Below are 17,637 nucleotides of genomic sequence, written 5' to 3' on the forward strand. Positions count from 1 at the left end.
TAAGAATGTTTTTGCTTGACTGCAATTAAAATCCCTAGGGGCTGATATGATCTTCATAATTAGTTTATTAATAGGTTTGAGACACCAAGATAAAGTTTCTTTCGGGCCTTAAGCAAGACAATGAGGACAAGTCTACGTAGACAGAGCTTGTCGCTTCTCTTAAGGTAACAACGATGACTTCCCTTCGTTAATCATTTTATAATTCTATAATTTCAGATACAATCAGAAAGCACCTCACTGTTAACTAACGTAATCTCCATTAGCTTATTTTATTTTATGAAATGAATCGCCACAACTTTCTTAATATTTCCTGAATTCTGTATTGCATTTAGTTAGATTTAAAGTGATTTGTTCTGCTCTTAAAAAGAAGAGGCATTCAAACAACTATACGTATTTCAGTTGGAATGATTCTCTGTGCAAACATTGATGTTTAGATAGTATACTTCACTGCATCTAAATATCATTCTTTTGTTTGAAATTCGGATGCTACACCAAGGTGATAGAATCACATACTCATTTCATATTCCTGAAAACTAAAAAGTGTGTGCGCGCTATTTGGACATCTCGAGCGGCCACTCTGTCACACACATGCATGTGTATTTTTTTTGTCTCGTAGTGCATGTTGGTGCTGGCATTAAATGTGTTCATACTAGTCCCATTAGTTAGAGCAAACAGATCCACGTACTTTTATTTCGGGATTTCAAATTCTTTTAAAGCCGTATCTTTTAAACCACACTTCAGAATTCAGTCCTGTTTTCACTGTTGGATTCATCGCGACGAGATCTTTGAAACTCGATCCCGCATGGATATATTTCGACGAAATTTTTTTGATGCCAATTTTAGTGCTATATTGTGCAACTAAAATACTGCATTGTGCAACTTTAGCACTACATGGTGCAACTTTTTTTAAAATCAGTTGGCTTGTAATTTATTCTAATTGTACACACATTGATGTTTTAGTTGGCTTATAATATAGTCTAGTTGCACACACATTAATGCTTAGTTGCCAGAAGGACTAGTTGCACACACATATGCTCAGTTGGCTTGTAATTTAGTCTAATTGCACACATATTGATGTTTAGTTGGCAGGACACTAGCTGCACACACATATGCGTAATTGACGCCGCAATGCAGTCTAGTTGCACACACATTGATATTTAGTTAACAGTACTAGTTACACACATATATGCTCAGTTGGCGCGGCAATGTAGTCTAGTTGCACACACATTGATGTTTAGTTGGCAGGACTATTGACACACACATATACTCAGTTGGCAAGGGAATGTAGTCTAGTTGCACACACATTGATATTTAGTTGACAGAAAGACTATTGGCACACACGTATGCTCAGTTGGCACGGCATGTAGTCTAGTTGCACACATATTGATGTTTAATTGGCAGGAAGACTAGTTCGTCGAAACATACCCATGCGGGATCTAGTTTTGAAAAGCATGTCGCGAAGATTCCAACTGTGAAAACAGATCGCAATTCTGATGTGCGAATTAAAAGTTATGTCTTTTCAAAATTCTGAAACCACAAATAAATGCATAGGAGAATAAAGTGCATGCACCGAAAGATATGACTGTGTTGCTATTTAATATGTTGCAGGAAAATGGATTAGACGAGAAAGATTTTCTAATTAGAAGAAGGGACAAAATAATTTCTTAAATAACCGGCCGCTCGTTAATCATACTGGACGGCTGGGCGCCGGCTAGACGCGTCCTTTCATATTAGGTATCTCAGAACTCACACAACAAGTTCCGCTATTGCTGTTGTCACTCCGGCTGATGGAGAGAAAATTGGATGAGCTCTTCCTTTGGATCATCTCCTTATATTGGTTAGTGAAAAGTTGTTCCTATTGCCGCTGCTCACCTTGCTGCTGCTCCCATGGATATGGAGCTCGGGGGAGAGGGTGCGCCGCTGCTTCCCATCTACCTTGCCTGATCCCGACCGCCGATGCATGACACCCCGTCCTCGCCTCCGCTGGATACAGGGATTCGTCCGTGTCCTCATGACCCTTGCACGGAGGCCACTATGGAGAGCCCCACGAAGACCATGACCACATGCACAAATGGGGAGGGGGGTTGCCCTCGATGATTCAAATCAAGAGCACCACCACCATCACCACAACAAGATCCAGCGCCTGCTACCGGAGGAACTTGCCGAGGAGGCAGATCGCTTGGCGTTGGTTCCGTCGATCTGGAAGGTTATATATTTTCCTGCACATTTGCTTCGTTTGACTATAGAGATAGATGTAAGATGCTCCAAACAAAGCAATACCCTTTAACTGCGATACAATGCTTTTTATATCACAAATAAATTTTAGGACAATACCTTCTAACTACATAAGCTGTTTTCCCAGTTACACTCCATGGAAATTATGTTGTTGTGTGTGTGTGTGTGTGTGCGTGCGTGCGTGCGTGCGTGCCTGCGTGCGTGTGCGTGTGTGCGTGTGTGTGCGTGTGTGCGTGTGGGTGTGTGTGGGTGTGGGTGTGTGCGTGTGTGCGTGTGTGTGTGTGATATGCAGGGAGCAATTTAAGTAGCTTGCTGCAGATGTTGTTCGGTTGGGAAACCTATGCAGATATCCGAAATGGTACAACTTGAATCAGCATTTCTTAAGGTTGAAGTCTGAACCCACACATCAGAAATACTCTAAAGAAGCAGCAGCATCCAGTCTGGATTGAGTGAGGGAGGTGAGGTGCCTGACGCACTATGAAACAACACTGACAGCTAAATTGACAATTTTAGTAGGGGTGGTAGGGGGAGTTTTCCATTTGCAAGCATCTGGTAATTTGATTATTGATGGTGTCCTGCATGTTGTCCAAGGAAAATCAGATCACAAAGAGGTGAGAAGATGGTTCTACAATGCTCGACCAGATAGCACCGACCTGGACAGTGAGGCCATTCATGTACATCATCTTATATTCTCCTTTGTTTGTCCTGTTTTCCCCTGAGTATGTGTGTAATGGAACTATGGAAGTGCTTATTTGGACAATGCATATTGGAACAAAATTGATCTGTCTCTTCATTTCGTTTTGCTTTGCCCTCCTTTTGCAAGTATTTGTATTTCAAGATCATGTGCTAGCTTGTTCCTAATAAAATTAATCTTTCGTTTTTGTTCAGGGAACATTTAGATTATGTCAAGAAGGTTGATAAACAGGCAGGAACTTATTTGCACCGATGCCATTCCTCGCAAGAAGTTCTAATTAGTATTCACCAGGTATCTTAAGTTTTCAATGTAAAAACGTCAGAATATCTTTCCAAATTGTGGTTCCTACTTGGTTTAGTTGAGTCAGAATGTAGTTCTCATGCTTTCTTATATGTTTGTGTACTCCATCTTTCTAGATGATATTCCCCTTACCTGAGAAGAATATGTTTCTTTCCCGGTTTTCTTACATGCTCTCTGGTCATTACATTTGTGTATTTCCGTTATTATTAGCAAAATGGCATTCAGATTCTATTTGTTTGCATCACAACCAATGTCTGTAATGAATGCTTGCAATGGAGACGTCATTAAGAATGATGTTGAAGTTTGCCTTTGATCCTAAATCACTGGATGTAGATCCTTCAATTTGTTTAAATCCGAGAGATACGATGTTATTCTTCGATTAGGTACAACTCACTTTCTGTTCTTTACATATTTGCGGAAAAGAAATTCTTAGTTCACCATGTGTTCGTGTTTTTGCCTCTCGTGTTCACTTTTGTAAGTCATTTAAGACAGCTGAAATTGAACTGTTTTAAGTGTTGTCCTAAATGTCTAAAACGTCTTACAAAAGTGAACGGAGGGAGTAATTTAATCAATTTTGTGTATGATGTTGTCTGAAACTCTCATCTTTATTCAAACAAATACCTGACTTCTGTGAGTTCTATTTGTGTGTGGCACTACTGTATTCAAATCTAAATCTTTAGAGGTTGCAAGTACATCATGTTTTCTTTGTAAATTGTCATGAGTCTATGAGTTTCTTAGCGATCCTTCCTTGATTTATAACCTTGGATGTAAATTATATTTTTAAGTACACAGCAGTATATACCTATGGTTAATTTTGAAGAGTTGTGGCACATGATGCAGGCTATGAGACCAAGCTACGCCTCCCCCGAGTAAGCATATCAAAGCTTGTCTAGGACATTGAGGCAAGTTCTCTACCCGGTGAAAATGCTAAAAGGTGACTCATGTTCCTAGAGTATTTCTGAATCGCATACGCTTCCAATCTGTTAATTTAATTTTACTGATTAGCGGTACAACCTTCCAGATCATTTCTGTCGCTAGAGCTCATCGACACGTCTCAAGACGATGTTGATGTTGTTATCTGCACCAGCGACAACGACGGTGAGCACACAGCCCACATCAAACAACCTACATGCGCTACATATGTCTCGCAACAACCAGCAGCCTAGCACCCAAGCCTCTCCTTCCGGCTTTTGCCCTAAAGGATCTAAAATCTTGGCAAGAAACCAAAATCGGATCATCATCTCCGCTACATCATTTGTGGTGACAAGGTGAAGCTCTATCAACAGCATGTTGACAAGCTAGAGCACCTCATACATGCTAAAGAACCCATCATACCATAGTACATCTGCCTCATGAATAAGACATTTGCAAGACAGGATGAGTGGATGGTGACTATCTCCTCACTTTATCTTTCCATTGGACATAAAATAACACCCTGCTGAACTTCATAATCATATCTTTCTCCAATCTGCAGTTGTTCTCCATTAGTTTCACCAATGAGCACCTCCTAGAGTGCATTGGATCAGATCTGGATGACCTGTCAATCAAGTTTAGAAGCAGGAGCATTCACAACATCGCTCACATTATCACAACAACTGATGGCAGGCGATGATTGCCACAAACTAGACAGATTTTTCACGACGCTAACAGGACGGCAAATCATCTTATGTTTACAAGGTTGCACCATCACATGATGATTGTTACAGTCAAATTTCCAGACCTTTACAAACTAGCGCACTGCTCTCTAATGATGGATAAATCTCCCGCCTCCTTGTATAGCTTGTCTATCAAAGGACATGTATCCATATACATCCGTGTCAATTCACGCCGTCATACTGTACTTTTGGACCAACAAAGCCTAACCCAAAAAATAAAAAAGACAGTGGAAGGGGCGCATCTCATCTGGCACCGCCCCAACCATTATTAGAAGAAAGGGTCTGGAAGGGTCACTTGTTAATCTGGCACCGCACAACAAACAATCAGGCGGGATATCAAGGTATTGTGTAACTTTATATGTAGTAATCTGGATAGTTTAAATTTATTAGAGCATAAATATATTAATAATTAATCTATAGTACTTTATATTGTTATAGTTGTTTATAAATATATTAACATTACTTCATATATAATATTGATGTTCAAGAATAATTAGTTGGGAAAAACAGACAAATAATTATTAGTAATTCTCTATTGCCATGACATCATAATTATGGCAGTTAGCATAGTAACTTTGACACTTTTTAGATACACACCAACCTTTCAGTTTACTCAATCACATCAGCATATTGTGTTTGAAGTTTGCTTATATGAAAACAGGTGTTGAATTTCCTTGTTGCGTTTTCTTTTGATTTATCATCTGTCAGATTTTTATCTTTTTGATATTTGCATGGATGGATTTGAACTTCATTCTTGCTAAAAGCCTCTATGCAAGTTTGTTCGAGATACTTGTAGAACAAATCAACAAGTCCCTTTTAATTGGCAAGCGACGAGTTGGGAGGTCAATCAGTTTCCCCCTACATCTGCAAAGGGATGCGATGGATTTGCTCTCAGCGCCGCCTCCATCCCTGAACCATCTTTGTCACATGCAACAGCCGACTTATCTCGGTGCGGCGGGAGTGATTCTTTAAGGAGATTGAGACTCGGGGTGACGAGGCACAGAAGCAACACGATGACGACGCAAAAAAGTCACAAGTCGGTGGCTCCCACGGCTTTACGTTGGCCGCCACATTGATCGGTGTTCTGTTTTTTTTTTGGTTTTTTGTTTTTATTATGACAAGTGTCCTGTTTTTTTTGGTAAATTGCCTTGAACGACTGCAGCTTGATGGATGTCCACGAACATAGCTGTTTGCTGATCCACTTTGGAGATGCCCTAATTTCATTGTATTTGAGCATCATTTATTTAGCTCTTTTGAAATTTATATTGCAACTTCTTGTAAAATGCCATGCTCATGTGTTACCAAGATTGCAAAAAAACAGCTGAAATGGGCTTGCCAACCAGGCACCGCCCCAGCTTCCTTTCTGGAGGCGCCACAAGATGACGCCTCAACCCCTAGTAGAACTTAGATGTGCAATACTTATGGCACATCTAGATGTGCATTAGCAAAACTGATCTTCTTTATAGCCGCCATACTGCACCACGAGCTCAACTCACAGGCATCTCGGCTTTTTCCTGACAACTCATCGAAGCTTAGATTATGTGTTACAATGAGCAAATTATAGTGGATTTGCCGGAATTTTGATAAAGTGGTGGTTTTTTACAACTCAGCGATATCGCTGGCTACTAAACCACCCACAATCGGGAAGCCCTTTATTTGCACCAAAAGAGAGCGCAAAGCATTTAAATCTCTGAAAGAGTACCGATCTGAACGCTTGGGACTAGCACTTCCGTCAGACCCCATGAAACAATCTGCTTGTGGCCCAAACAGAAAAATCAATCAACCCGTATTCATGCCAATGAAACGTTAAATGAGCGTGAAATGTCACCAATTCGACCCTCCTGCACTATCTACTACGTGTGGTCGGTTAGACACATTTTGTCACACCAAAACTGGACTAAAACGGTGTTAGGTATTTCAATCATACATACGTAAGACTTGCAGACGACCACAGGTAAGAAAAAGAAGAAAGAACATATAACAGTGTAGTACAAACTACAAACATAACCGGCTTCTACTAATGCACTGCGGATATTGGTCTCAACGACAGAAACAAACAAGAGCGCAACATGCAAAATTAATTCGATCCAGTAACACCTACCTAAATTAGAAGACACTATCGTAATGTACACAAACCAAAACATAACTACCATGGGCAAACCCAGTGGTACTAACCAGCAATAAGAAGAATTATACAGCACACTAAAGACATCACAACATAATTCTTGTTGTTGTTTAATGGAACGGAAGAAGTATGTATTTCAAACATACATGCCAACAGCGCATAAAATAGGCGGGTGGTAGTGCAGCCTGAATTTTGTTGCTCTGCTATTGATTGTGTGAGAGCTCAACAAATCGACACGGCAGAAGGAGCAGGCAAACCAGGCAGACGAGCAAACAGGGCAGACGACCAACAAAGGGTATCGTGTGAGACTCAACAAAACCACACGGCAGAAGGAGCAGGAAAACCAGGCAGACGACCAACAAAGGGTATCATACCTTACCACAAACACAGAATCAAAGCGCAAAACCTGAATCAGGGAGGATCACAAGGCTAAGAAACACCACAACAGTTTAGTATCAACATCAGCGGTTTCTAGTCAATGCACAGCAGATAGTAGTTTCAGCAACGGGAAACCAGCAAGAGCACAATGTAACAAAGCAAACCCGTTCAATGGGGATTTTGCTAAGGAGTCGAACAAGAAAAATATGCACATGACCACAACCAAATAAACAGCAGAAAGCCCTACACCTCGTTCGGTTAAACCAAATACCAGCCTGACCTACAAGCTATCCTCTGTTTGCATTGCAGGGCAGAACTATAATCCCAGTGCAGGAGTCGTTCCTTGGACACTATTTCCTAAAGCCAGTTAAAAGAAACTCATAACTAATTCAATCATGTAAACTTACCTAAATTGAAAGACACTATCACAGCATAACAAACCAAAATATGTGCTTATGAGAACAAAAGCAACAATCGATGGTTTTATATAGCAGCACTAATCAGAAAACAATTGTACAACGCACTAAACCCATCACAACCCTAGAAGGCATGTACCACTACTGAACGTTATTGGTATGTTAGGACAGAACATCGGCCTACATATTGCAAGTGTTGGAAGATCATGACAGTAAATACATATATAATTAACAATAGATAGATAGCTCATAAATCAATCAATCATCGAGTAACGAGCATAAACTTCAAAGCTCAACAGTAATATATCGAATCACTTCAGATAAACGATGAGATAAACAGATCATGTTCACCATACGCAGATCAAAATACCTCGAACTTAAGCTCTGAGTTCAAAACATCACTTGCCACAAGTAACAGATCTAATAATAAAACATGTAAAGATGATAGGGGTACGACGACGACGATGCGGAGGAACCTAGGCGCGATTGCCACCGCGGGGTCCGTTGAAGGGCTGGCGGTAGGGGGCAGCGGCAGAGGTGGCCTCGGGGGCGCGCTCAACGCCGGGGAGGTCGGCCATGCCGAGGAACGCCAACATGTCCATGGTCTCCTTGTCGACGCGGATCTCGTCGACCTCGAGCGCCGACTTCTCCGGCACGAAGTCCATGCGGCGCTCACGCTCCTCCTCCTGCAGCTTGAGGGAGATGCCGCGCACGGGGCCGCGCTGGATGCGGCGCATCAGATGGGTGGTGAAGCCGGCCACCTTGTTGCGGAGGCGCTTCGACTGGAGGATGGAGACCTCCTCGAGCACCTTCTTGTTGGTGTGGAAGTCGAGGGTCATCCGAGAGTAGTACTTCTCGATGACCTGGCGGGAGGTCTTCTTCACGGTCTTGGTGCGGACGCGACCCATGGCTGCGGCTGCTCCGTCTCCTTCTCCGGCGGCGGCTGGGCGCTGGTTGGTGCGGGGTGCGGCGGCGCGAGGGCAGGAGGAGTAGGGTTTGGGGGCGACGGGAGGGGAGGAACTTCTTATAATGGGTACCGGCCGCGTGGGTAGCTAGGGTTTCGGCGTGGAGGACGGATGCCAGCCGTTCGTGTTGCGATGGGCGCACAAGATCGTGATTGCCTTTGTTGGGCTTCGCATTGTTCGGAAGCTCTCTTCTGTACTCATTTAGGTTGATTTAGGCCCATTAGATTAGAATAGAACTGGACTGGAATCGTATCAGGCCATGTCTAATCAACACTTCTTATCTCCCTTTCCCTAGGGCTGCAAACGAGACTAGGCTCAGCAAATTTATACTAAGACTACAAAAAGGCAAACTTATACTTAAAATTCTATTTTCCTATAATATATATCATAATTATTTAATATTATAATAATTATATTATATCGGTTTAAATTTGAGCGAGCCAGTGTTGGCTCAAGATCAGTTTGTTTCTGAGTTAAAATCGTATCAGGCTCTGTCTTGTCAACACTTCTTATTTCCCTTACCTAGGGCTGCAAATGCATTTCCTATTCGGCACATGTAGCACTGTTTACTTTGTACAGGGTGTCCACGTCCCTTCACTAGGTTTTTAAGTGTGCCATCTCTCCTTAAACCTATTTTGGGAACCTTCTAGGATCCCACCAAAATTTTAGGGTTTGTTTCTTTAGGTTTGTTTGGGACTGGGTTTTTCTCGGGTTTTTTGGTTTTCTCTTTTTCGTTCAATCTTTCTATATATTATATATTTATTTGTTTATTTTCCAAACTTTGTATTTTTTTAAAATTCAGTAATATTTTTTAAATATGTAAACTTTTCAAAAATTCATGAACTTTTTTTAATCCGCAATTATTTTTGAATCCCTGAACTTTTCTTAAATTCAAGGACTTTTTCCAAATCTGTGAAAAAATCAAATTTACATCAAAAGTTGAATTGATTAACTTTTTCAAAATTTTGAACCTTTTAAAAAAACAAATTCATGAACTTTTTCAAAAATCAATGGTCATGGGTCAATTGTCGGTGTCAATGGTCAGTGTTCAAACTATCATTGGTCAAATGGTCTCGTGGGTCATGGCCCATCTACCACGCGCGTGAGCTCCGTCAGTATGGACGAGCGTTATAAGCACAGCATGGGAGATCTCTCAAGCGAATCAGGTCCCAGTGAGTGGTTGAGCAAATTTGTACTAAAATTCGAGGAGCTCGAATTGAGCAAAGTTCAAGGTCGAGTTATAAAAAGTGGCTCATGCTTAGCTTGTAATAATCTTGAGCCGATTTTGAGTCATTCTAGATAAAAAACATGATTTTTTTTTAATAATCTTACGCGACTCTTCTCACAAGATAGGCCACAACACAACATAAGAACCCATTATAAAACAATATTTCAATCAAAATGATGATAATATGAGAAAACAAGGTAGTTTGACTTATTCTCTCTAAACTACTAATATGTCATAGCAAATATCGTGCATGAACTTAAAAGAGAAGAAAACAGAGGTGTGTTTGGTCTCAAACTTTGGCAAAAAAAGTCCATTTTACTACCCTAGAGAAAATGTCTAGTTCACATAACCCCTGATCATTTTTTCTGCTCTCTTAACCCATTGATCTATCCCATACCGTTTAGAAATCATCATGGGTAGCTTTTCTCAAGAGGTTTTCTTACTTGGGCGTGGTCAAACGGTATTTGACATGTGGGAGCTATGGTGGATCACAGCGGCGACGTTGGCTGCGGGGAGGATGGAGAGCACCAGGTAGAGGGAAAAGAGGTCTTGCAGCACCAGAGGCTCACTAGAAGCTCAATAGAGAGGTCAACGAGACCGGAGAGGCTCGGCTGCGATGCCATGGATTAGGGTGGTAGCGATGGAGTCTGGAGCTTTCGATGAGGAGGACATGCGCATCTTCAGTAGCACGGCAGGGATGCTACACGGCCAAGGAAGAAGCCGGGGACTCGCTCTTTTGTGTTGTTTCTGCTAAAACTTCTCTTTTTCTTCATTTTCCTGTGGGGTTAGTTCCAACACAGTCCATAGGCATATTTCCAAGCATTCAAATGTCAATAGAACACATAATTTAACTTGCACATAGCAAAGCCTTCATTAGAACAACTCTGCCAAACTCAACTTCTTTATCTAGAACTTCAACACTCCTTTTATTAAAACAAAAATAAAACTTACTTGTCTACTTTATTCGTGTGGTTTGCCTCTCATGAAGCGCTTGTTTTCAGCCCGTTAGCTCCACCATAGTGGTGATCATGGTGGTGCAAACACACCTAGACCATAGCTTCTCACATTGACAACAATGCCTTCTCATGTGTAGGTCTTCATTTTCTTTTTCCTGGGGAAATGTCTCTCAAAGGATCTTTAGCGGGTAAGTCAAATCTAACACTCCCCTCAAACACATTCATCACAGCTTTGATGGTCCTTAGAAAAGGTCTACCGAGAATTATATGAACAATAGGATCTTTAGGCTTATGAACTATCACAAAGATCAATCATGATAGGGCAATCATTTATTTTAGCTATAACTCCATGCTTATTTCCTACTGCCTGAGTAAAAGTATAAATTAGCCATATTCAATCTAATATTAGTCGTAGCATAAGGGCCTAGATTGAGACTGACACGTCTCCGACGTATCTATAATTTATGAAATATTCATGTCGTTATATTATCATTCTTGGATGTTTTACAATCATTTAATAGCAACTTTATATCATTTTTGGGGACTAACCTATTGACCTAGTGCACAGCGCCACTTGTTGTTTTTTGCTTGTTTTTTACATCACAGGAAATCAATATCAAACGGAGTCCAAACACCGCGAAACTTTTTGTGGATTTTTTATGGACCAAAAGACTCCCGATGGGCCAGAGCAGCACCTGGGGGTGCCCCGAGGGGGGCACCTATTGGGGAACATAGCATGCAATTTCAAAAATTTCCTACGCTCACGCAATATCTATCAAGGAGATGCATAGCAACAAGAGGGGGAGAGTGTGTCCACGTACCCTCGTAGACCGAAAGCGGAAGCGTTTGACAATGCGGTTGATGTAGTCGAACTTCTTCTCGTTCCGACCGATCAAGCACAGAATGTATGGCACCTCCGAGTTCTGCACACGTTCAGCTCGATGACGTCCGTCAAACTCTTGATCCAACAAAGTGTCGAGGGAGATTTTCATCCGCACGACGGTGTGGTGACGGTGATGGTGAAGTGATTCGCCCAAGGCATCGCCTAAGCACTATGACAATATGACCGGAGGCGTAAATTGTGGAGGGGGGGCGCCGCACACGGCTAACAATCATTGTTATGTGTTCTAGCGGTTCCCCCCTCATATATATAGGTTGGAGGGGAGGAGAGGCAGCCAAGTTCGGCCTCCCCCTTCCACATCCATTTGGAGGGGGAGGAAGGAGGAGGGAGGAGGGAAGGAAGGGGGAGGTCGAATCCCTCCCCCTTCCTTTCTCCCTTCTCTTCTTTCCTTCCCCCTTTTTTAGCCTACATGGGGCGCACCAGCCCCTTAGGGGCTGGTCTGTCCCCCTCTTGGCCCATTAAGGCCCATGTAGTTGCCGAGGGGATGCCCGGAACCCCTTCCGGTGACCCGATATGCATCTGGTACACCCGGAACACTTTCGGTGTCCGAATACCATCGTCCAATATATGAATCTTTACCTCTCGACCATTTTGAGACTCCCCGTCATGTCTGTGATCTCACCCGGGACTCCGAACAACATTCGGTCACCAAATCACATAACTCATATAATACAAAATCGTCATCGAACGTTAAGCGTGCGGACCTTACGGGTTCAAGAACTATGTAGACATGACCGATACACTTCTCCAGTCAATAACCAACAGCAGAACCTAGATTCTCATATTGGTTCCCACATATTCTATGAAGATCTTTATCTGTCATATCATAATGACAACATACGGTATTCCCTTTGTCACCGGTATGTTACTTGCCCGAGATTCGATCATCGATATCTTCATACCTAGTTCAATCTCATTACCGGCAAGTCTCTTTACTCATTCCGTAATACATCATCCCGCAACTAACTCATTAGTCACATTGCTTGCAAGGCTTATTATGATGTGCATTACCGAGAGGGCCCAAAGACACCTCTCCGATACTCGGAGTGACAAATCCTAATCTCGGTCTATGCCAACCCAACAACCACCTTTGGAGATACCTGTAGAGCATATTTATAATCACCCAGTTACGTTGTGATGTTTGATAGCACACAAGGTATTCCTCCGGTATCCGGGGGTTGCATAATCTCCTAGTCGAAGGAATATGTATATGACATGAAGAAAGCTATAACAATAAAACTGAACGATCAACATGCTAAGCTAACGGATGGGTCTTGTCCATCACATCATTCTCCTAATGATGTGATCCCGTTTATCAAATGACAACACATGTATATGGTTAGGAAACTTAACCATCTTTGATTAACGAGCTAGTCTAGTAGAGGCTTACTAGGGACATGATGTTTTGTCTATGTATCCACACATGTATCAAGTTTCCGGTTAATACAATTCAAGCATGAATAATAAACATTTATCATGATATAAGTAAATATAAATAACAACTTTATTATTGCCTCTAGGGCATATTTCCTTCAGTCTCCCACTTGCACTAGAGTCAATAATCTAGTTCACATCGCCATGTGATTTAACACTAATAGTTCACATCTTTATGTGATTAACACCCGTAGTTCACATCGCCATGTGACCAACACCCAACGGGTTTACTAGAGTCAATAATCTAGTTCACATCACTATGTGATTAACACCCAAAGAGTACTAAGGTGTGATCATGTTTTGCTTTGTGAGAGAAGTTTAGTCAACGGGTCTGCCATATTCAGAACCGTATGTATTTTGCAAATTTCTATGTTTACAATAATGTGCACGGAGCTACTCTAACTAATTGCTCCCACTTTCAATATGTATCTAGACTGAGATACTGAGTCATCTAGATTAGTATCAAAGCTTGCATCGGCGTAACCCTTTATGACGAACTCTTTGTTACCTCCATAACCGAGAAACATTTACTTAGTCCTCTTAGGTAACTAAGGATAATTTTGACCGTTGTCTAGTGATCTACTCCTGGATCACTATTGTACCCCCTTGCCAAACTCATGGTAAGGTACACAATATGTTTGGTACACATCATGGCATACTTAACAGAACCTATGGCTGATGCATAGGGAATGCCTTTCATTCTCTCTCTATCTTCTGCCGTGGTCGGGTTTTGAGTCTTACTCAACTTCACACCTTGCAACACAAGCAAGAACCCTTTGTTTGTCTGATCCATTTTGAATTTCTTCAAAATCTTGTCAAGGTATGTGTTTTCTGAAAGTTCTATTAAGCGTCTTGATCTATCCCTATAGATCTTGATGCTCAATATATAAGTAGCTTCACCGAGGTCTTTCATTGAAAAACTCTTATTCAAGTATCCTTTTATGCTATCCAGAAATTCTATATCATTTCCAATCAACAATATGTCATCCACATATAATATTAGAAATGCTACAGAGCTCCCACTCACTTTCTTGTAAATACAGGCTTCTCCGAAAGTATGTATAAAACCATATGCTTTGATCACACTATCAAAGCATATATTCCAACTCCGAGATGCTTGCATGAGTCCATAAATGGGTCACTGGAGCTTGCACACTTTGTTAGCTCCTTTAGGATCGACAAAACCTTTTGGTTGCATCATATACAACTCTTCTTTGTGAAATCCATTAAGGAATGCAGTTTTGACGTCCATTTGCCAGATTTCATAATCATAAAATGCGGCAATTGCTAACATGATTCGGACAGACATAAGCATCACTATTGGTGAGAAAGTCTCGTCATAGTCAACTCCTTGAACTTGTCGAAAACCTTTCGCAGCAAGTTGAGCTTTGTAGACAGTAACATTACCATCAACGTCAGTCTTCTTCTTGAAGATCCATTTATTCTCTATGGCTTGCCAATCATCGGGCAAGTCAACCAAAGTCCATAATTTGTTCTCATACATGGATCCTATCTCAGATTTCATGGCCTCAAGCCATTTCACGGAATCTGGGCTCATCATCGCTTCCTCATAGTTCGTAGGTTCATCATGGTCTAGTAACATGACTTCGAGAGCAGGATTACCGTACCACTCAGGTGCGGAACGTGCTCTGGTTGACCTACGAGGTTCGGTAGTAACTTTATCTGAAGTTTCATGATCATTATCATTAGCTTCCTCTCTAGTTGGTGCAGGCATCACTGGAACTGATTTCTATGATGAGCTACTTTCCAATTCGAGAGAAGGTACAATTACCTCGTCAAGTTCTACTTTCCTCCCACTCACTTCTTTCGAGAGAAACTCCTTCTCTAGAAAGGATCCATTCTTAGCAACAAAGATCTTACCTTCGGACTGTGATAGAAGGTGTACCCAACAGTTTCTTTTGGGTATCCTATGAAGACACACTTCTCCAATTTGGGTTTGAGCTTATCAGGTTGAAGCTTTTTCACATAAGCATCGCAACCCCAAACTTAAAGAAATGACATCTTAGGTTTCTTGCCAGACCATAGTTCATACGGTGTCGTCTCAACGGATTTAGACGGTGCCTATTTAACATGAATGCAGCTGTCTCTAATGCATCACCCCAAAACGATAGTGGTAAATCGGTAAGAGACATCATAGATCGCACCATATCTAATAAAGTACGGTTACGACATTCGGACACACCATTATGTTGTGGTGTTCCAGGTGGCATGAGTTGTGAAACTATTCCACATTGTTTTAAATGAAGGCCAAACTTGTAACTCAAATTTTTGCCTCCGCGATCTGATCATAGAAACTTTATTTTCTTGTTACGATGATTCTCCACTTCACTATGAAATTCTTTGAACTTTTCAAATATTTCAGACTTGTGTTTCATTAAGTAAATATACCCTTATCTGCTCAAATCATCTGTGAAGGTCAGAAATGATACCCGCCACGTGCCTCAACACTCATTGGACCGCATACATCGGTATGTATTGTTTCCAATAAGTCATTGGCTCGCTCCTTTTGTTCCGGAGAATGGAGTTTTAGTCATCTTGCCCATGAGGCATGGTTCACAAGTATCAAATGATTCATAATCAAGTGATTCCAAAAGCCCATCTGCATGGAGTTCCTTCATGTGCTTTACACCAATATGACCTAAACGACAGTGCCACAAATATGTTGCACTATCATTATCAACTTTGCATCTTTTGGTATCAATATTATGAATATGTGCATCACTACGATAGAGATTCCATAAACCATTTACATTGGGTGCATGACCATAGAAGGTTTTATTCATGTAAACAGAATAACAATTATTCTCTGACTTAAATGAATAACCGTATTGTAATAAACATGATCCAATCATATTCATGCTCAACGCAAACACCAAATAACATTTATTTAGGTCCAACACTAACCCCGAAGGTAGAGGGAGTGTGCGATGGTGATCTTGTCAATCTTGGAATCACTTCCAACACACATCGTCACCTCGCCCTTAAATAGTCTATGTTCATTCTGTAACTCCTGTTTTAATCTTAGCAACTAAACCGGTATCAAATACCCTGGGGTTACTATGAACACTAGTAAAATACACATCAATAACATGTATATCAAATACACCTTTGTTCACTTTGCCATCCTTCTTACCCGCCAAGTATTTGGGGTAGTTCCGCTTCAAGTGACCATTCCCTTTGCAGTAGAAGCACTCAGTTTCAGGCTTAGGTCTAGCTTTGGGCTTCTTCACGGGAGTGGCAACTTGCTTGTCATTCTTCTTGAAGTTCACTTTCTTTTCCTTTGCCCTTTTTCTTGAAACTAGAGGTCTTGTCAACCATCAATACTTGATGTTTTTTCTTGATTTCTACCTTTTCCGATTCCAGCATCACGAAGAGCTCGGGAATCGTTTTCATAATCCCTTGCATATTATAGTTTATCACGAAGTTCTAGTAGCTTGGTGATAGTGACTAGAGAACTCTGTCAATCACTATCTTATCTAGAAGATTAACTCCCACTTGATTCAAGTGATTGTACTGCCCAGACATTCTGAGTATATGCTCACTGGCTGAGCCATTCTCCTCCATCTTGTAGGCAAAGTATTTGTCAGAGGTCTCAAACCTCTTGACATGGGCATGAGTCTGAAATACCAATTTCAACTCTTGGAACATCTTATATGCTTTGTGGTGTTCAAAACATTTTTGAAGTCCTGGTTCCAAGCCATAAAGCATGGTGCACTAAACTATCAAGTAGTCATCATATCGAGCTTGCTAAACGTTCATAATGTCTGCATCTGCTCCTGCAATAGGTCTGTCACCTGGCGGTGCATCAAGGACATAATTCTTTTGTGCAACAATGGGGATAATCCCCAGATCAGGGACCCAGTCCGCATCATTTCTACTATCATCTTTTAACTTAGTTTTCTCTAGGAACATATCAAAAACACAAGGGAGCTACAATGCAAGCTATTGATCTACAACATAGATATGCAAAAACTATCAGGGCTAAGTTCATGATAAATGAAGTTCAATTAATCATATTACTTAAGAACTCTCACTTAGATATACATCCCTCGAGTCATCTAAATGATCACGTGATCCATATCAACTAAACCATGTCCAATCATCACGTGAGATGGAGTAGTCTTCAATGGTGAACATCTCTATGTTGATCATATCTACTATATGGTTCATGTTTGACCTTTTGGTCTCCAGTGTTATGAGCCCATGTCTGTGCATCATAGGCTCGTCAAGTTTAACCCGAGTATTCCGCATGTGCAAAACTGTCTTGCACCTGTTGTATGTGAACATAGAGCTTATCACACCCGATCATCACGTGGTGTCTTAGCACGA

The 17,637-nt window shown here is 41.3% G+C and overlaps 1 protein-coding gene and 1 long non-coding RNA gene across 2 annotated transcripts; one reads left to right on the top strand and one right to left on the bottom strand.

The window, feature by feature from the left end:
- Positions 1 to 1,767: 1,767 nt before the first annotated feature.
- On the top strand, positions 1,768 to 7,395 carry LOC147990914 (uncharacterized). The gene is made up of 4 exons (XR_015601639.1): positions 1,768 to 2,909; positions 3,124 to 3,220; positions 4,070 to 4,163; positions 4,251 to 7,395. It is a non-coding gene; the product is annotated as an uncharacterized LOC147990914 (long non-coding RNA).
- Positions 7,396 to 8,087: 692 nt separating this feature from the next.
- LOC125507535 (small ribosomal subunit protein eS17x) lies at positions 8,088 to 8,809 on the bottom strand. The gene has a single exon (XM_048672090.1). The coding sequence runs from the start codon at positions 8,709 to 8,711 to the stop codon at positions 8,280 to 8,282; it is 432 nt and encodes a 143-aa protein (XP_048528047.1). The 5' UTR covers positions 8,712 to 8,809; the 3' UTR covers positions 8,088 to 8,279.
- Between the last annotated feature and the right edge of the window lie 8,828 nt (positions 8,810 to 17,637).

This window comes from Triticum urartu, chromosome 1A, assembly GCF_056163025.1.
Source record: "Triticum urartu cultivar PI428250 chromosome 1A, HENAU_Tu73, whole genome shotgun sequence".
Lineage (NCBI taxonomy): Eukaryota > Viridiplantae > Streptophyta > Magnoliopsida > Poales > Poaceae > Triticum > Triticum urartu.

What these genes read in the sequence shown, in the direction of transcription:
- LOC125507535 (XM_048672090.1), bottom strand. Translation starts at nt 8,711, where the DNA reads ATGGGTCGCGTCCGCACCAAGACCGTGAAGAAGACCTCCCGCCAGGTC.